Source organism: Heterodontus francisci, chromosome 23, assembly GCF_036365525.1.
Source record: "Heterodontus francisci isolate sHetFra1 chromosome 23, sHetFra1.hap1, whole genome shotgun sequence".
Taxonomy (NCBI): domain Eukaryota; kingdom Metazoa; phylum Chordata; class Chondrichthyes; order Heterodontiformes; family Heterodontidae; genus Heterodontus; species Heterodontus francisci.
The window spans coordinates 61,783,875-61,804,079 of record NC_090393.1 but is presented as its reverse complement, the minus strand read 5'-3'; the positions used below and the strand labels follow the sequence as shown (position 1 = coordinate 61,804,079).

At 45.0% G+C, this 20,205-nt stretch overlaps 1 protein-coding gene across 4 annotated transcripts; it reads right to left on the bottom strand.

Moving 5' to 3' along the window:
• Positions 1 to 914: 914 nt before the first annotated feature.
• LOC137382869 (protein PML-like) lies at positions 915 to 19,963 on the bottom strand. 4 transcript variants are annotated; one of them, XM_068055413.1, is made up of 6 exons: positions 19,899 to 19,963; positions 15,869 to 16,365; positions 14,211 to 14,788; positions 13,415 to 13,476; positions 7,915 to 8,149; positions 915 to 5,156 (listed from the first exon to the last, which is right to left on the bottom strand). In XM_068055413.1, the coding sequence occupies exons 2-6, from the start codon at positions 16,360 to 16,362 to the stop codon at positions 5,113 to 5,115; spliced, it is 1,413 nt and encodes a 470-aa protein (XP_067911514.1). In that variant the 5' UTR covers positions 16,363 to 16,365; positions 19,899 to 19,963; the 3' UTR covers positions 915 to 5,112. The 4 variants fall into 4 exon arrangements, with proteins under 4 accessions (XP_067911514.1, XP_067911513.1, XP_067911512.1 ...); XM_068055412.1 differs by lacking the exon at positions 19,899 to 19,963 and adding an exon at positions 18,456 to 18,613 and having other exon boundaries at positions 7,919 to 8,149; XM_068055411.1 differs by lacking the exon at positions 19,899 to 19,963 and adding an exon at positions 18,456 to 18,612.
• Between the last annotated feature and the right edge of the window lie 242 nt (positions 19,964 to 20,205).

The window sequence follows — 20,205 nt, the reverse complement described above, 5'->3', positions numbered from 1 at the left end:
CCTTAAATGCTGCACCCAGAACTGGACACAATACTCCAGCTGAGGTTGAACTAGTATCTTATACAAGTTCAACAGAACCTCCTTGCTATTGTAATCTATGCTCCTATTAATAAAGCTTAGGATACTGTATGCTTTATTAACTACTCTCTCAACCTGCCCTGCTACCTTCAATGACTTATGCACATATACACCTAGGTCCCTCTGTTCCTGCACCCCCTTTAGAATTGTGCCCTTTATTCTACATTGTCTCTCTATGTTCTTCCTACCAGAATGAATCGCTTCACATTTCTCTGCATTGAACTTCATCTGCCACCTGTCTGCCCATTCCACCAACTTGTTTGAAGTTCTGTACTATCCTCCTCACAGTTCACAATGCTTCCAAGTTTCGTATCATGCTCACATTTTGAATTTGTGCCCTGTACACCAAAGTCTAGGTCATTAATATATATATCAGGAAGAGCAATGGTCCTAACACTGACCCCTGGGGAACTCCATTACAAATCTTCCTCCAGCCCGAAAACATCCATTAAACACTACTCTGTGCTGCCACTCAACCAATTTTGTATCCATGTTGCTACTGTCCCTTTTATTCTATGAACCAGAACTTTGCTCAAAAGTCTGTTGTGTGGCACTGTATCAAAAGCCTTTTAAAAGTCCAGGTACACCACATCAACAGCATTACCCTCATCAACCCTCTCTGTTACCCCTTCAAAAAACTCCAGAAGGTTAGTTAAACATGATTTTCCCTTAACAAATCCATGGTGGCTTTCCTTAATTAACCCCCATTTGTCCATGTGACTATTAATTTTGTCCCGAATTATTGTTTCAAGTTTAATTACAGTTACTACAGTCAGTGAATGAGATTTGAAGTCCTACCTAAAATAAAGCAGCCCAAGCTTCAGTATCTCACAATCAATGAGTTTGGTTATTTATTCAACTTTTATCTGTAAAACTGAAAGTTTCTAAAAACATTTTAATAAAGCACATTTCTGATACAGTACTGGTTAAATAGTAACTTCTCAGACACCGTCATCTCTTACTCAGTATTTCTACATCTGTCTGCATCGCTCTCTTTAAAGTTATAACCCTGTTTTTTTTTTAGGCCTACATACTAACAGGGCAACTGGGTGGCTTACTTGGCTAGATGGCTAGCATGTGGTTCAGAACACTGTCAACAGCACAGGTTCAATTCCTGTCCCGTCTCAGGAAGGCAACAGGAAATCACCTCATATACCCTCTTCCCTAGTCATTCTCATCTCTCCTGGTGGAGAAAAAAGAGCTGAGGACCTGCTCTCAGGCAGACCAGCACCACATATTAACATAGGAAAGATTGGGGAGTTGACCCAGGGCCTCTGTCGAAGCTGTCACACTCAGTGCAACGTCTGACACATGAACTTTTATGAAACCTTTTTTGAGTTTGAAATGACAGCAGAGCTTCCCAGTGGTTCAGTGAGCTTATCAGAACCAACTGTATTGCGAGCTTTATCAAATTTGCAGGCAATAGGGAGAGCAGAGGACTTGGTAAAAAGATATACAGAAAGATTCAGACAAATCAAATTTAATATAACTGCACAGTATTGCTTTTTGGGCAAAATATGTACCACATTATTGCACAATGAATTGGATCGAATTGGAACAGGGACTTGGTCAGGGACCACGAAGCTGATGATGGACTGTGCAGTCAAGGTAATAAAACAATTTTAAAAAAGCAAGCGGAATGTTGGGTTGGGTTATTTCACCAGAGTATGTCAACTGACGTCAAACTTTTCAAAGCACCGGTTAGTCCCAACATGGAGCACGATATCAAGTTGGTCACCATGTCACAAAAAGGAATATATCTATGTATTGCAGAGGGCATGGAGAACATAAGGTTGACACCGCAAGAATAGGGTAGGAACCACGAGGGAAATTTAAAGACGCTCAAACCCTAGAGCCTGAAGAGAATGTGGTTAAAGGATTCTCGGTGCGATATATAAGATATTTAATGGTATTCAAAGTAAGCCAGGCAGCTTGATAAAAAGTTAATTGAGTGAAGAATAAATTTAAAACAGATATTAGGAAGAACATGTTTATTGAAATGGTGAGAAATGTTTGGAATAAGCTGTAAGGTAAGGTTTAGAATTAACTGCATTCAAAAGGCAATTGGAGAGTAGCCTGGAGGAGTTAGAAACATAGAAAATAGGAGCAGGAGTAGGCCATTCGGCCATTCGAGCCTGCACCACCATTCAATACGATCATGGTTGATCATCCAAACTCAGCACCCTGTTCCCGCTTTCTTCCCGTATCCCTTGATCCCTTTAGCCCTAAGAACTATATCTAACTCTTGAATATATTTAATGATTTGGCCTCAATTTGGGAGAATTCCACAGGTTCACCAGTCTCTGATGAAGAAATCCCTCCTCATCTCAGTCCTAAATGGCGTACCCCTTATCCTTAGACTGTGACCCCTGGTCCTGGATTCCCCCGCCATCGGGAACATCCTTCCTGCATCTGGTTTCAGCGATGGGCATTGATGGTCAATATGAGTTTTTCTCATCCCAGATTGTTCTTATGATTTCTGAGCCATACTACCAGGCAGGTCTCAGCTTCGAGGCCTAGCCTGTGCTCGGTTAGCTAAGGTGGGAGTAGGGGTGCTGCAGTTGGTCACAATATCTCACAGCTAGGGAAAGAAAAGTCAGCCAGGATTCCTGCTCATACTATCCAGTGACCATATGTGTATGACTCCATCATTGTCCACACGTCTGTTACAGAGACTTCAGACACTGCCATACATTTGGGTCTGAGCAGAACAGTTGATAATAACAACAAGTTATATTTATATAAAGCCTTTGACATAATAAAACGTCCCAAGGTGCATCACAGGAGCATTATAAAACAAAGTATGACAACAAGCCACATAAGGAGATATTAGGTCAGGTGGCCAAAAGCTTGATCAAAGAGATAGGTTTTAAGGAATATCTTAAAGGAAAAAAGTGAGGTAGCAAGGCAGAGAAGTGTAGGGAGGGTATTCCAGACCTTAGGGCCTAGGCATGGCCACCAATTGTACAGCGATTAAAATTAGGGATGCTTAAGAGGCCAGATGACCTCAAGTTTACAGAGAGTAGAATGTGGGAGACCAGCCATAGTGTGTTGGAATAGTTAAGTGGAGAGGTAACTAAGGCATGAAAGAGGGTTTCAGCAGTAGATGAGCTGAGACAGGGACAAAGTCGGGCAATATTACAGAGGTGGAAATAGCCAGTCTTAGTAATGGCACGAATTTGAGGTCGGAAGCTCATCTCAGGGTCAAATGTAACATCAAGGTTGTGAACAGACTGGCTTAATCTCAGAATGTTACCAGGGAGAGGGATGGAGTTGGTAGCTAGGGAACAGAGTTTGAAGCAGGGATCGAAAACCCAATCAGTATTCCCAAAGAGGACATTTCTGCTCATCCAGTACTGGATGTCGGATATTTTAGCAACAGTGGAGGAGTTGAGAGAAGTGATAGGGAGGTAAAGCTGAGTGTCATCAGCATACATATGAAAAATAACACCGTGCTTTCGGATGGTGTTGCCGAAGGGCAGCATGTAGCTGAGAAATAGGAGGTGGCCTAGGATAGATCCTTGAGGAACACCAAAGGTAACGATGTGGGAGCTGGAAGAGAAGCCATTGCAAGTGATTCTGTGGCTACGGTAGTTAAGAATAGAACCAGGTGAGTGCAGTCCCACCCAACTGGACGACAGTTGACAGGCGTTGGAGGAGGATGGTGTGGTCAACCATGTCAAAGGCTGCCGACAGGTCGAGAAGGACTTGAAGGGAAAGTTTACCTTTGTCACAGTCACATAGGATATCATTTGTGACTTTAATAAGAGCTGTTTCGGTAAGCATAAAACACTTGCTTAAGCACTGCACAGTGAGCCTAATTCTGCATTTAATAGATACTGTACCTGGCTGGGAGTATTTCACAGGATAGTGTAATGGGAGCTATACTCTACTGTATATTTAACCCGTGCTGTACCTGGCCTTGGAGTATGTCTTGAGACAGTGTAGAGGGGGCTTTACTTTGAACCTGATCTGAGACTGCTTGATGTTGACAATGTCCAATGAATGGGAAAATACTGTCATTCCTTATAGTTGGCATTACTCAATACAATGAGATGAAAAATTAAAAATAATGCATTTGTCTATGTGGCCTGGAGAATATCTAAGTATATATCTCTAAAATAGGGAAACTGTTAGAAATGAGACCTGTGTAGGTATATGTGAATCTAAGGGTGCAGGTAGCTGTCTCCTTATTCCCAATTTCTCCATATCTGTTTTCTCTGGGTCTATCCCCAGTCTTTGTTCCTTTATAATTGGGGAGGGTAAAACTATCCCGATGATGTATTTGAATACTAGGAAACAAAACATCCCCACACAATACATACAAAGAATTATGCATTCTCACAATGTAGAGCAGCACATAGCACAGATGTTGGGACTGTCCTATCAGCTTCTCCTGACTAGCTGCCCTAACTTTGGCAGAAGATCGTCAGAAAGACCATTTACACAATGTAAATAGGATTTCAGTCAATCTGCTGTCAAAGTTAGGGCGTCTAATTGGGAGAACTCCTGAGGAAATTCCTGGTATGAGTCTTTCCTGTGTCATACTGCACTATGGAAGTGAAGCCTGAGTTTGTAATCCTCAGGTGCAAGGCTTAATTTGCCTCTATATGCTCCACAGATCTGTATGTAAATGAAGAATTATTAACTTTTGGTGTAAATAGACATCTGTATCTTGTTCCAAGAGCAGCAGTCAGTCATCCTCTTGTTCTTCCCTAGCTGAAAGATTCTGTAATTGATTGCAAGCAATGCTGCATTAAAAAATCATAGGGCCACAGAATCTTATCGTGCAGAAGGAGAGGCCATTCGGCCCACTGTGCCTGTGCTGGCTCATTGAAAGAGTTATCCAAGTAGTCTCACTCCTCCACTCTTCTCCATAGCCCTGCAATTTTTTTATTTTTCAGGTACCTATGCAATTATCTTTTGAATCTGCTTTCACCTCCCTTTCAGACAGTGGATTCCAGATCACTACAAATATTAAAAATGTTTGCATTGCTTGCTGAAGAAAGCTGGCATCAGGACTTTTACCTGCGACTAATCACAGTTGGAATCTTCGGAATCTATATGTATAAGCTCCACTAGAAAAGGAGGGAAGAAAGGATCAAAATTGAACATTGTGTGTGAGTGGGCACTCAAATACTTCACAAAATAACAAGTGTAGACACATAGGCCTCAATATTAATGGGGAGGCAGGAAGGATGCAGGGGAGTCCAGAAATAGGAGAAGAACCCAGCAAGGGCAGGACGGGGAGACCCTGCCAATTTTTAAAAGTAGGGCCTCACTTAAATAGATATGGCTAGCTGGTGGGAGTAGGAATTTAGCGGTAGGAGGCTGCCGCTGGGGAGCCGTGGGAACAATCCCTGGCAGTCAGAGGTGGAGGAGGAAGGCTCCGGACACAATTGCAACCGGGAGGGAGGAGGTCTCAGCATTTTTAGCTGAAAACCATAAGTTTCCCTTGTGAGGCCTGAGAGAACATTCCTCCTCCTCCTGGCCCTCAAAAAGCTTCAACACAGGCAATGTGGCAAATTTATCTGGACATCTTCTTGCCAGTTGGTTCCTCATGCCATGTTCCTGTTGCCGGGTAACAGACAGCACGAGACTCCACCTCTGGTGAGGGTGAAAATACATCACAACACCAATGACATCATTAAGCCATGACTCTGAATCTTAAGTCAGTCCATGCCTGCTTTTAGCGGGTGTCTCGCCCCGGGACTGAATCGCTGCCATAAATATTACGCCAGCTGGGAATGCTGTGGTTGAGGTCGGGTTATGCAATTCCAATATTTTAAGCCCCACCCCACCACTAACCCTATCCTGCCCATCGGGTGCATTAAAATCGAGGCCCAGTGTCTGATACCTGCCAACACTGGCAATAGCTTCCAGATTTCATCAGTAGTCATGTCAAAAACACAGAAAATTGCCGCTGATTTATAATTTGCATGAAGTTATATCAGAGAGAGCAAATGATCATATTAACTACTACATAACAACAATGCATTTCAAAATGTAATTGGCTGTGTAAAGCACTTTACAATAATTGATGTGTAATGTGTAAATTAGAGTCTTATTGTATAAAGGGCAGAAAGAGGTAAAATCATTCAGCCTGCTTCTTGGGACCCCAGTGTTTAGGGTCTAGGATCATCTAGTCTCCTGCTTGCAGGTCCTGGAGCAAAGACAGTCATTTTTGCTCCTTTAAAAAGACTCACATAATCTTTACCCCCAAATTTTTATCTCTTTAATTTTCAGCAGCAGCTTTTAAAGAGCTGCTTGCTTTCTGGTATTCTATGGGCTCCCTACATCACATTCCCTGTGCATGGATTGAGATGCACAGTGAGCTTATTCAGCCGGGCGGCACAGTGGCGCAGTGGTTAGCACCGCAGCCTCACAGCTCCAGCGACCCGGGTTCAATTCTGGGTACTGCCTGTGTGGAGTTTGCAAGTTCTCCCTGTGTCTGCGTGGGTTTTCTCCGGGTGCTCCGGTTTCCTCCCACAAACCAAAAAGACTTGCAGGTTGGTAGGTAAATTCTCCATTATAAATTGTCCCTAGTATAGATAGGTGGTAGGGAAATATAGGGATAGGTGGGGATGTGGTAGGAATATGGGATTAGTGTAGGATTAGTATAAATGGGTGGTTGATGGTCGGCACAGACTTGGTGGGCCGAAGGGCCTGTTTCAGTGCTGTATCTCTAAACTAAATGAGATTCATAAGGTGGCCTCACAACATCTAATGAGGGCAGCTGAACCCTTAAAACGGGCTCACCCGGTACTTCTGCTGGTGTGCTCAATGTTGGTGTTGGATGCAAAAAGAATCTGCTCTTTCCCCAGCATTAGAATCTCACACTGAAAGAATGAACTGAAATTTACCTAGCGCCTTTCACATCCTCCGTCAAGCCAAAGTGCTTCACAAACGAGGAAGCTCCTTTGAAGTACAGGCATTGTCATTTTGTAGACAAATATGGAAGTCAATTTGCCACCAGCAAGGTGCCACAAGTACCAAATGAGCTGAATGACCAGGGAATCTGTTATTGATCATGTTGGTTGAAGGAGAATGTTGGCCAGGACACGGAGAGAACTCCCTGCTCTTTGTTGCATTTTGACAGTGGGATCCTTTACTTCTGCCTGAACAAGCAGACAGGCCCATGGTTTAACATCTCACCTGAAAGACAGTATTCTCGACTGCAGCACACCCTCAGTACTGCATCAGACTGTGTACTCAAATCCTGTAATGGAGCTTAAACACACAAACTTTTAACTCAGAATGCTGCCAACTGACAGAAGCCGGCACGCTCATTAGCTCCACGTGTCAGCTTGGCTCAGTCGTAGAATTCTCGCTTGATTCAGAAGGTTGTGTGGACAAACCTCATTCCAGAACTTCAGTCAACACTTCATTTCAGGACATTGTCAGAGCTGCGAGTTTTTGGATGAGACATTGAACTGTCTACCATCTGTTTGTTGTTTGTTCCGTGGGTGTAAAGATCCAACAACACTATTCTAACAAGAGCAGGGAGACTTCCAGCATCCTGGCCAACAGCTATCCCTCAACCAATAGCAACAAAAGTAACTTAACTGATCATTTCTTTCACTTGCTATTTGTGGACCCTGCTCCATGTGTATTGACTCCCACTCAAGTAACAATGATTACTTGTCAAAACTAATTCACCGGTTGTGTGGTGATTTGGAATATCCTGCTGCCAAGAAAAGGGACTGTAAATGCTCTTTCTTTCTTAAAGAGCATAAAAATTCACTCAAAAGTAAATATGATTGGAGGAAAGAAACATGGAATAGATTTATTGGCAGTGTTAAAATATTTCTGAAAACGTAAGGAATGTCAGTTTACCTACTGTGTCCAGAATAACGGATTCCGTTTGCTTTCCATCGTCCTCAGCACACGAAATAACACTCTCTATATGCGGGGTAGGGCTGTTCAAATGGTAGTTGGGAAAAGTGGTGGAAATTCCCTCTGCACTGTTACTTGGCTCCTCTTTCACACGCTGTTTTTTGGGGGGTTGCCTTTCCCCGGCTGCATCATATTTTCTTTTGTCGCAGAGTGTTTGAGAAGTGTGCGCCATAACCTGAAGAAATGAGTAATTGTTTAACCGTGTTATGGACAGAACACAAATTCCATTCATGTGGAACCAACAACTACCCCAGGCCCCATATTACAGCCAGACCTTTCCTCATGCATTCCCCGCTTAGCTTGTCACTCAGATTCCATCTTATGTCAAATGCAATTTAACATTTACAAATGATTCACTGTGGTGGCAATTCCAAATCCACAAGTTGAAAATGAAGAAGTTCGGAGTAAGTGGGGAAGTTCAGGATGGGAGAGGGAAAGAGCAGGGCAGGAAGAAAAGGAGAGAAGAGGGGATCTGCGAAGAAGGGAGAGAGAAGACGGATGGGGCAAATAGGCAGAGCAGGAGGGGGAAAGGCAGAGGAGGTAAAGGGACAGAGGTGGAGAATGGGGAAGGCAATGTATTCCCAAAGGGTTATTTTGGTGCTTTTCTTGGATGGAGATGGATTGGAATGGGGAATGAGTGGGATGATAGATATTCTCTCAGCCCATCTCCAACTAGGTCTGTCCTAAGATGGCAATTAGAATCCTTTTTTAGCAATTAGGGTCCTCTCTACATCATAGGACCTGGTTTACATGTTAAAAGAAGCCGACCACCAAAAGCAGGCAAGGTGTTTTGACCACTGAGTGCCAGACCCCAGTAAATGGGACAATGATGATGAGACGGTAAAGTTACCGACATCATTTTGAGCCCCATAACACCAATTTCAGGAAGTTTTAATCATCCCCATGATAAACATACTGCAGTAGCAGGAATGAAATCACAGCAAGTTGTGTGTACACATCAGCAGTACCATATTCAATGGAACTAAACTCATGATGGAAGTGTGGAATGGGAGGAGAAACTCCTGTTTGCCTGGAAACTCTCCTGATGGAGTTTATAGACCTAGAGTTCCTTCTGATAGGCTCTTCCCCAGTAAAATCTCTATAGCCAGACTGGCGGGTGCAAGGATAACACAGCTTAATTGAGGAATTATTTCACTATTCATTAAAATATGTGAGTAATGGGGCCAATAGTGTGGTCATTGTAGGACCACTGTCCCCGAGGCATTCTGTGCAATGCACATAAATGAGTTGGCCTCATTTGATAATTACTGCAAGATTATTCCAGTGCTCTCCTGGCTAGCCTCCCACCTCGCACCCTCTATAAATCTGAGCTCATCCAAAACTCTGCTGCTTCTATCTGAACTCGTACCAAGTCCAGTTCACCCATCACCCCTGTGCTCACTGACCTACATTGGCTCCAAGTCTGGCTAAGCCTCAATTTTAAAATTCTCATCCTTGTTTTCAAATCCCTCATTGGCCTTGTCCTCTTTATGTGTGTAATCTCCACCAGCCTTATGACCCACCCAGATTGTTGCATTCTTCCAATACTGGCTCTTGCGCATTTCCAATTTAATTTGCTCTACTATTGGCAGCCATACCTTCAGCTACTGAGGCGCGAAGCTCTGGAATACCCTCCCTAAACTTTTCCACCTCTCTACCTCTCACCCTTTAAGAAGCTCCTTAAAACCTACATCTTTGACCAAACTTTTGGTCATCTGTCTTCCTATCTCCTTATGTGACCCCGGTCAAACTTTGTTTGATAATGCTTCTGTGAAGCAACTTGAGACATTTTTACTGTATGAATGCAATTGTTGTTGTTGTTGTTGTTGTGATCAGCCCATTTAAAGATGAACCACTGGGAGCACAAGGCTTTAGGCCAGAATTTCAGTTTCCAGTGAGCACTTTCCCAACATTAATTGGGATAGTTATCGTGTTAAGGGCTTAGATGGAGTGGAGTTCTTAAAATGTATACAGGAGAACTTTATAGCTCAATATGTAGAGGATCCAACAAGGGAGGGTGCAGTGCTGGACCTAATTCTGGGGAATGAAGCCGGACAGGTGGTTGGTGTGTTGGTGGGGGACATTTTGGTGATAGCGACCACAACATGGTACAATTTAAGCTTGGTATGGAGAAAGAAATAGACAAGTTGCAAAAAAAGGTTGTGGATTGGGGGAGAGCGAATTTTAGTAAAATAAGGCAGGATCTGGCCAAGGTAGACTGGAAAAAGTTACTTGTCGGGAAATCTACAGAAGAGCAGTGGGAGGCATTCCAAAAGGAAATGGGGAGGGTCCAGTCCCAACATGTTCCCTCTGGGGTAATAGGTAGGAACAACAAGCCCAGAGAACCATGGGTGACCAGAAACATTCAGGGTACGATGAGAAGGAAAAGAGAGGCTTTTAGCAAATAATGTAGGATGGAGCTTAAGAAAGCAATTAGGAGAGCAAAGAGGGGATATGAGAAAGCTCTGGCTGGTAAAAGTAGGGAAAATCCCAAGATATTCTATAAGTATATCAATGGGAAGAGGATAACCAGGGAAAGAGTAGGACCCATTAGGAACCAAGGGGGAAATTTGTGGGTGGAGCCAAAGGACATTGGTAGGGTGTTGAACGAATACTTCACATCTGTCTTCACCCAAGAGAATAAGGATGTAGATATGGAACTTAGAGAGAGAGAGACGGTGAGGTTCTTGAGCAAATTGTCATAGGGAGTGACAAGGTATTGGAGGTTTTGGCAGGCTTAAAAGTGGACAAATCTCCAGGTCCGGACGATTTGTGTCCCAGGATGCTGTGGGAGGTGAGGGTGGAGATTGCAGGGGCTCTGACCCAAATTTGTAATTCCTCTCTGGCCACGGGGGAGGTGCCAGAGGACTGGAGAACAGCTAATGTGGTCCCACTATTTAAGAAAGGTTGTAGAGATAAGCCAGGGAACTACAGACCAGTGAGTCTCACGTCAGTGGTAGGGAAACTATTGAAGAAAATTCTGAAGGAGAGAATCTATCTCCACTTGGAGAGGCAAAATTTGATTAGGAATAGTTAGCATGGCTTTGTCAGAGAGAGGTCATGCCTAACAAATTTGATTGAATTTTTTGAGAATGTGACCAAGTGTGTAGATGAGGGTAGTGCAGTTGATGTAGTTTACATGGATTTCAGCAAAGCCTTTGACAAGGTCCCACATGGGAGACTTATCAAGAAAGTAAATGCACATGGGATACAGGGTAACTTGATAAGGTGGATTCAAAATTGGCTTAGCTGTGGGAGACAGAGAGTGATGACAGACGGCTGTTTTAGTGACTGGAAGCCAGTGTCCAGTGGTGTACCACAGGGATCTGTGCTGGGTCCCCTTTTGTTTGTCACTTATATAAACAACATAGATGACTATGTGGGGGGTAGGAAAAGTTCGTGGATGACACAAAGATTGGCCGAGTGGTTAACAGTGAGGTTCAGTGTCTTAGGTTACAGGAAGATATAGACGGGATGGTCAAATGGGTAGAAAAGTGGCAGATGGAATTAAACCCTGAAAAGTGTGAGATGATACACTTTGGAAGGAGTAATGGGACACGGAAGTATTCAGTATGACCTGACACTGGGAAGTTCCAAGGAACAAAGGGACCTTGGCGTGTTTGTCCATAGATCTCTGAAGGCAGAAGGTCAGGTTAATAGGGTGGTGAAAAAGGCATATGGGACATTTGCCTTTATCAATCGAGGCATAGATTACAAAAGCAGGGAGGTCATGTTGGAGTTGCATAGAACTTTGGTAAGGCCACAGCTGGAGTACTGTGTGCAATTCTGGTCGCCACATTATAGGAAGGATGTGATTGCACTGGAGGGGGTGCAGAGGCGATTCACCAGGATGTTGCATGGGATGGAACATTTAAGCTATGAAGAGAGGTTGGATAGGCTTGGGTTGTTTTCGCTGGAGCAGAGAAGACTGAGGGGTGACCTGATCGAGGTGTACAAGGTTATGAGGGGCATGGACAGGGTGGATAGGGAGCAGTTGTTCCCCTTAGTTGAAGGGTCAGTTACAAGGGGACACAAGTTTAAGGTGAGGGGCAGGAGGTTTTGGAGGGATTTGAGGAAGAACTTTTTTACCCAGAGGGTGGTGATGGTCTGGAATGCACTGCCTGGGAGGGTGGTAGAGGCAGGTTGCCTCACATCCTTTAAAAAGTACCTGGATGAGCACTTGGCATGTCATAACATTCAAGGCTATGGGCCAACTGCTGGCAAATGGGATTAGGTAGACAGGTCAGGTGTTTAATGCAGCGGTGCAGACTCGATGGGCCGAAGGGCCTCTTCTGCACTGTATTATTCTGTGATTCTGTGAGCAGTGAAGGTCTACTGGCAGCTATGATGGATCAGCAACAGGTAAATGCTACAGCCCTTACAGGCTAAAGTGAGTTGGAGGAGGAGAAAGGTTGTGTGACCCTCAGGAAAGGGAATGTGAAAATATTGCTGTTTTTCTTGACTGGGTGTTCTCTTCAGGAAAGATTGGGATCGGGTGTTTGGTAACTGAAGCAATGTTCAATCCCTTTAGTCATATTGTAGGTCGGGGGGAGGGCAGGAGGTGGGGGTGATGGCTGAGGTTGGTGGTGGAGAACAATATAAATGTTTTTATGATCCTAATGAGTCTTGCACACAGTTCAGACTCCCAACTTCCTTTGTTCTGGCTGGCTGGCTGCATTGGGCTGCACTGAATACATCAGACATTTTGTAGGCCTGAGGCTTCTGCACTCGATAATATGGTGCCCACCAGCCCCAATGTTAGCCTGCATCATAAGTCAGTTAGGAAGGCAAGCATGACATTGTTGGAACATGGGGGATGCACAGGCCTTACGACTAGGGTAGTTAGATAGTATGAAGCATTTAGACTAGGAAAGGGTTAATGGAGCCCAGATAAAGGATGAATATCAGACACACACAGACAGAGGCAGCCAAGTGCTGGATGTATCTAGTTAAGGTTAGGCCCCTGGATTGGAATGTTGTAAACACATAAAGAAGAGTCGGACTATTGTATGTGACTACTCCAACACATTCATCCCAGCATCCGAGGGGGTTATCTACAGACATCAGACATTCCATCTATCCTCTCCATAGGAAGAGAAGCATGTCAGGAAAAGCAATCAGCACATGACCATTTATTACACCTTCCTTCGGAACAAGTACATCCACCTTATGACTCGTGATATACAGCAGGAACAAGTAAGTAAAGAACCAAGTAATACTTGGGGAATTGAAATAACAGCAGGCTGACCAAGCTTTGAGTTTGTTGTTCTCAAGAGACTCCTGACACTGATACGTAGCACATCACCCTTTGTTGCTGATAGTTTTAAAGGCAGAGATAATTACTAATTAAACCTACTCTTAAGTCAGTTTTGTAAGATCATATTGCAAAATAATCAACTGCTATAAATCCTTATACTCTGAATTAATTATATATATTCACCTCTTTACTACACGATGCAGCAGGATTGCACCCAGGCAATGGTAACCTCTGATCTGGTCGAACTGAAAAGGAATAATTTAAGCAGATGTATAAGTGGCCTTAACACCAGTTCTATCGCATCTATGAACTGATTAACATCCCTTTAATTACATCATTCATTCAAAACAGTTCTTGATGTTGTCCATGTTACCAAACTCAAGCACAAAGAGAAACCATTCAAACATAGAGAGCAAAAAGAGCTAAACCCAATAGCTATAGGTTCCGAATGTTTTTACACATCTATACGCCACTCATTTAATGATTAAAAGTTTTTTTCATCAACAAGTGCCTTAATTTTCAGAATTTGTGCTGCCGTGGGAATTATCAATCCCTTGATTGATAACCAAGTACGAAGGATGATAGGGGAGTCCTTGCTGAGAGACCCTGCTCCCCCATGAACAGGGTGCGAGTCTGGGTAATAGCCTGGAATGGACAAGGTGCAAGTCTGGGTAATTTGCTGGGAGCTGCACAGATTTTGGGTTCTGTAAATACTCCTGGAAGGGGCACAGGGCCCAGTTATTGCTGGCTCTTGGAAGATTCTAAGGACATGTGGCCTGAGGGACTCTCCTACTGACTGTTCCTGGTGGAGACTCAAAGCCACAGTCCCACGGTGTAGCACCCAATGATTCAATGCTCTGGACCAGCACGCTCAGCAAAGGCTCTTTTTGAGCTCAGTGCTATTATTGCTTTCACCTAGTTCCCATTTAAAGAAAAGAGGAGGGTGCAGAGCAGGTGGGGAGTTCTAGGTATTACTCACATTTTGTGATGATCAGATTGCCCAGCATTTTCTTTGGATAAACCCAACACTCCTGAAAATCTATCACCGTGTTCGCCATTTGTACATTGAGAGGCTTCTCTTTCTGGAGGCTGTTGAGTGCTGTTTTAATCATTCCTTGCAGCTCCAAGACCTCCTGCTCCGTGGCATAGCGAAGCAACTGGGACACCAGACTTTTGCTCACCGTCATTCTTTTTAGCACGTTCTCTGTCTTTGTGAAACCTTCCTGCAGCTTCTGTATTTCAGCTGAGTGGAGTTCCTTCAGCTCATTTAGTAGCCTGTTCTCCTCCTCTTTAACCTTTTCGATGGCAGCAATAACTCTTGCTTTGATGAGTTCTTCCATTTTGTATTTGTCACCGTTCAGCTTGTCTACGAGCATCTCCAGGTCTCCCTGCGTTTTGCTGAACTTGGTCTCATTCTCTTGCACTGCACCCAACATCTCTCGTAGCTCATTCTTCTGTGTGGCAATCTGTTTCCTGATGCCACTGCAGTTATGGTCCTTATGTTCCAGCACCAAACACAGGACACACAACCAGACTGAGCAGGTTCTACAATAGAGACTAAACAGAAAGTAGAATTAAAAGTTTGTTCAGACAATTGAATCCAAACAGAAGATATATTCAGTGCTTTGCTGCCAGCACTGTCCCTAGCTTTGGTGTCCTCCACATCACACATGTTCCCTCAGGGACAGGCTGGTACATCCTCAGGCGTGCACATTGCCTCAGGTAGGGATAGACTGACCCAGTACCATCCACGTTCTCAAAATAAGGGATAGACTGATCTTGTCCAATGCTAATTTTCCAAGCAAAGGTACAGGCAGATGATGTACTATTCACATTCCCCGAGTCGGGGTCAGACACACCCCTTACCTCCCACATTCCCCGACTGAGGGTCCATTTGGAGGTTATGAGAGTGGTCTAAGTGAACCTGTTCCTTTCACTCCATGAGCTGGATTTAGTTCTCAGCCCGATGTCGGGTTTTGTTGTGGGGTGGGGGGGGGTGGGGGGGGGTGAGGGGGAGAATCGGAGCGGCAGTGGCTGCTACGGAGCCCAATGCCGGGATTGCCGAGCCCGTACTTGCCGTCGGTGGCGAGGCTCCGTGATGGCACTGCTGCCGCTCTGCAACGGGACCCTACTTTACATATTTAAAATAGCTCTCTGCATAAATTTAAATTTAACTCCCCAGGATCTTACCCTCCGTTCCCAATTTTGAGCAGGTCGTGTGGCACTCACGCGCCTTCACTTTCCCGTCCAGGAGAAGCTGGCGACAATGAGGTGGGGAAGGGGTCAACTCCGCATTATGTTAAACCACTTGTAGCGATGGCAGCCTTTTAAAAATGGCGCTAGTACCTGTCTTGCATCAGGTGACACCGTGAACAGTGTAGCCAATGCCACCCCCGCCACATGATTGTGGTGCGGAGGTGCGGATCCCATGCAGGGAGGCTGCCATTTTCTGACTGGCAAATCCAGCCCCATGTGTGGGTCACAGATGCTTTCTATTTATCACCTCCCCAGTGTTCCTGTGGCCCTCTCTCTCAGGGCTGGCAAGCTACTAGTTCAATGTGATCAAAGTAGAGTGAAAATAAGAATAAAAAACTTTCAAATGAAACAGTAAGACCATCCTTCAGGAGCCAAGATTACCTGAGTTGCTGATCATCGTGAGTACTGCAAAAAAGGTGCTTTGGTCTTCTAAGAATCTTCAAAAACTCATCAGAATCCAACTTCCTCAATGTCCCCAAGGTCTGAACATGCTTCTTATGATCCGTCATTAGCACTTGATGTGTATGGAGGCACTTTGTACACAGGAGCTTATCACACTCCAGGCACATGAACTCTGGAGGAGTACTGTCCTCACAAGAAGCACAGCACAGCTCCACACTTGCTAGAATTTGCTGCTGCTTGTTCACTTTACTCTGTAAGTTTGCCACAAGTATGTTGTCCTGTAAGGAAGTGGGGTCTCCCGCGGTCACCATCTCACAAATGGGACATTTGACACCTTTCCCACGATATTCTTTCCGTAAGCAATCTTCACAAAAGGTGTGAAGGCAGAGGAGAAGCTTGGGCTTAGTGACCGGCTGGTTGCAAATCAAACATTGAAAATATTCCTCAACTCTTACTTCTGATCCAGTTGCCATAACCTGAAACAAGATGTAACCTGTTAAGACAAACTTATGTATAAAGATTACTTGGTGACCTATAATTGACTTGTTGACATGCTAACTCTGATATACAGTTACAGTACATGTTATTGGCGGGCTCAGGGTTTCCCAGTAAGTCAGAAAATTTATAGAAGTGCTGTTCCAATATCCCTGCAGCAGTGTGAATAGTGTGACCAGTTTAAAGCAGGCTGTTACTCTGGATTGGGCGCAGTACAACATAAAAACACAGGAGCAGGAGGAGGCCATTCAGCCCCTCGAGCCCCTGTTCTGCCATTCAGTTTTATCACAGCTGATCTGTACCTCAAGTCCATTTACCCGACTTCACTCCATATCCTTTGGTGACTTTGCCTAATAAAAACCTGCTCATATCAGCCTTGAAAATTTCAGTTGCACAACCTTCTGGAGAAAGAATTCCAGATTTCCACTCCCCTTTGTAGGAAAAACTACTTCCTGATTTCATTCCTGAAAAGTCTAGCTCTAATTTTAAGATTACGTTCCCTTCTTCTGAATTTCATCACCAGAGGAAATAGTTTCTTTGTACCTGCTCTATTGAATCCTTCTATTGTTTTAAACGCCAAAAGTGGATCACTCCTCAACCGTCGAAACTCAAAGGAATAGCAGCCTCTTTGACCAAGCTCACGTGCCCTAGAATGGCAAGGTGTCAAATTTTGCCTGATAGTACTTCTGTGAAACGCAACAGGATGTTTTACTAAGTTAAAGGCTTTATAAATGAAAGTTGTTTGTGCAAATTGTCTTCATAATTTTAGTCCTGGTATCGTTCTGGTAAATCTGTGCTGCATCCCCACTAAGGCCAATATATCCTGCCTGAGGTACAGATCAGCTGTGATAAAACTGAATGGCAGAACAGGGGCTCGAGGGGCTGAATGGCCTCCTCCTGCTCCTGTGTTTTTATGTTGTACTGCGCCCAATCCAGAGTAACAGCTTGCTTTAAACTGGTCACACTATTCACACTGCTGCAGGGATATTGGAACAGCACTTCTCTAAATTTTCTGACTTACTGGGAAACCCTGAGCCTGCCTTCACATTGAGGATACCCTCCAAACTGGGCATCCATGAGGCGCTGTGGGCCATCAGCAGCAGCAGAATTGTACTCAACCACAATCTGTAACCTCATGGCCCGGCATATCCCCTACTCTACCATTACCATCAAGATGGGGGAATCAACCCTGGTTCAATGAAGAGTGCAGGAGGGCATGCCAGGAGCAGCACCAGGCATACCTCAAAAATGAGGTGTCAACCTGGTCAAGTTACAACACAGGACTACTTGCGTGCCAAACAGCAGAAGCAGCATGTGATAGACAGGGTTAAATGATCTCACAACCAACGGATCAGAGCTAAGCTCTGCAGTCCTGCCACATCCAGCCATGAACGGTGGGGGAGCCCAGCACATCAGTGCAAAAGAAAAGGCTGAAGCATTTGCATCCATCTTCAGCTAGAAATGCTGAGCGGATGATACATCTCGGCCTCCTCCTGAAGTCCCCAGCATCACAGATGCCTGTCTTCAGCCAATCCAATTCACTACACGTGACATCAAGAAATGGCTGAAGGCACTGGATACTGCAACGGCCATGGGTCTGACAACATTCCGGCAATAGCACTGAAGACATACTCCAGAACTTGCCGTGCCCCTAGCCAAGCTGTTCCAGTACAGCCACAACATTGGCATCTACCCGTAAATGTGGAAAATTGCCCAGGTATGGCCTGTACACAAAAAGCAGGACAAATCCAACCCAGCCAATTACTGTCCTAATAGTCTACTCTCGATCATTAGCAAAGTGATGGAAGGGGTCGTTGACAGGTCTATCAACAGCACTTGCTCAGCAATAACCTGCTCACTGATGCTCAGTTTGGGTTCAGCCAGGGCCACTCAGCTCCTGACCTCATTACAGCCTTGGTCCAAACATGGACAAAAGAACTGAACTGTAGAGGTGAGGTGAGAGTGACTGCCCTTGACATCAAGGCAGCATGTGACCCAGTATGGCATCAAGGAGCCCTGGCTGGAGTCAATGGGAATCAGGGATAAAACTCTCCACTGGTTGGAGTCATACCTGCACAAAGGAAGATGGTTGTGGTTGTTGGAGGTCAATCATCTCAGTCCCAGGACATCACTGCAGGAGTTCCTCAGGGGAGTGACATGGCCTTCAGCTGCTTCATCAATGACCTTCCCACCATCATAAGGTCAGAAGTGGGGATGTTCGCTAATGATTGCACAATGTTCAGCACCATTCGCGACTCCTCAGATACTGAAGCAGCCCATGTCCAGATGCAGCAAGACCTGAACAACATCCAGGCTTGGGCTGATACATGGCAAGTAGCATTCGCGCCACACAAGTGCCAGGCAATGACCATCTCAACAAGAGAGAATCTAACCATCTCCCCTTGAAGTTCAATGGCATTGCCATCATTGAATCCCCCACTATCAACATCCTGGGGTTACCATTGACCAGAAACTGAACTGGACCAGCCATATAAATGCTGTAGATGGAAGAGGAGGTCAGAGACTGGGAATTCTGAAGTGAGTAACACACCTCCTGTCTCCCCAAAGCCTGTCCATCATCTACAAGCAACAAGTCAGGAGTGTGATGGAATACTCTCCACTTGCCTGGATACTAGTGGATACCATATACAAAATGCACTACAGCAATACACCAAGGCTCCTTCGAGGGCACCTTCTAAGCCCGTGACCTCGACCACTGAGAAGGACAAGGACAGCAGATGCATGGGAACACAATCACTTGCAAGTTGCCCACCCACCGTCCTTACTTGGAACTACATCGCCGTTCCTTCACTGTCGCTGGGTCAAAATCCTGGAACTAAAGGCCTGCTACCCGACTCGAACCCGATGGGACCCGACAACATGTGTCGGGTTCGGGTCGTGTCGCTCTTCAGGGTCCAGCATTCGGGCTCGGGTCGGGTCGGGCCGGATCGGACACGCTCTATCACAACCTCAGGTAAGTGACTTTAATGTTAATTTACTTTTTGGACTTTAAAGGTGGTTTTTCTAGTTATTTTAAGCTTGTGCAGATAAGGAACAAAGTGAAACACGGAAGGTTGGTTGGCTGATGGTCGGGTCGGGTCAAGCGCGGGAAAAAATGGAAGGACTTGGGCTGGTTTGGGCTTGGGGTCGGATGGGGTTCTGTGGGGCTTGGTGGATCTCATTTGCAGACCCGAGCAGGCTTTTACCTGGAACTCCCTCCCTAACAGCACTGTGGGTGTACCTACACCCCAAGGACTGCAGTGGTTCAAGAAGGCAGCTCACCACCACCTTCCCAAGGGCAATTATGGATGGGCAATAAATCTGGCCTTGCCAGTGACACCCACATCCCACAAGTGAATAAATAAAAAACATTCCACCCAACACCATTTTTGGTGGTTAAAACTCCCCACTGTCTTTCCCTAAGCTGTCCTGTTTCTGTATTTTTAAAACTGCATTGATTTCTCAGACCCAGTGCCCAGTCCACCCGAAGTGCCATTTAGCTCGGAATACTTGCAGCTGAGATAGTGCTAGCTGCTCCTGTAAATGTTTCTCACTCCGTACGCTGCAGCCTTGAGAATCGAAACTCAGTTTGGTGAAGCTAGCTGAGGGGTAGGACTCAGTGACTACACAGAAAGCAGGCTGCTGATTGGCACAAGCCAGTGAGTGCCTGACCAGGGACCAATCATGGAATCTTCAGAGCAAACAACATAAGATTCATTGGCAGCTGAGAATTAGTTTCACTTTCTGACCATACTAAGTGGGGAGGGGAGGGAGTGTGTACTGCTGACTGTAACTACAGGAAGAGGCATTGGACCTGAAGT

Bases quoted from the DNA above. Each gene is read 5' to 3' on its own strand.
- LOC137382869 (XM_068055411.1), bottom strand. From the start codon at position 18,497: ATGATTGACCTCCAACAACCACAACCATCTTCCTTTGTGCAG. The intron at 13,477-14,210 runs GTGAGTAATACC...ATTCCTTTTCAG, and splicing joins CAATCTGATCATCACAAAAT to TTCGACCAGATCAGAGGTTA. The intron at 5,157-7,914 runs GTAAACTGACAT...CTCCTTTTCTAG, and splicing joins CGTTATTCTGGACACAGTAG to TGGAGCTTATACATATAGAT.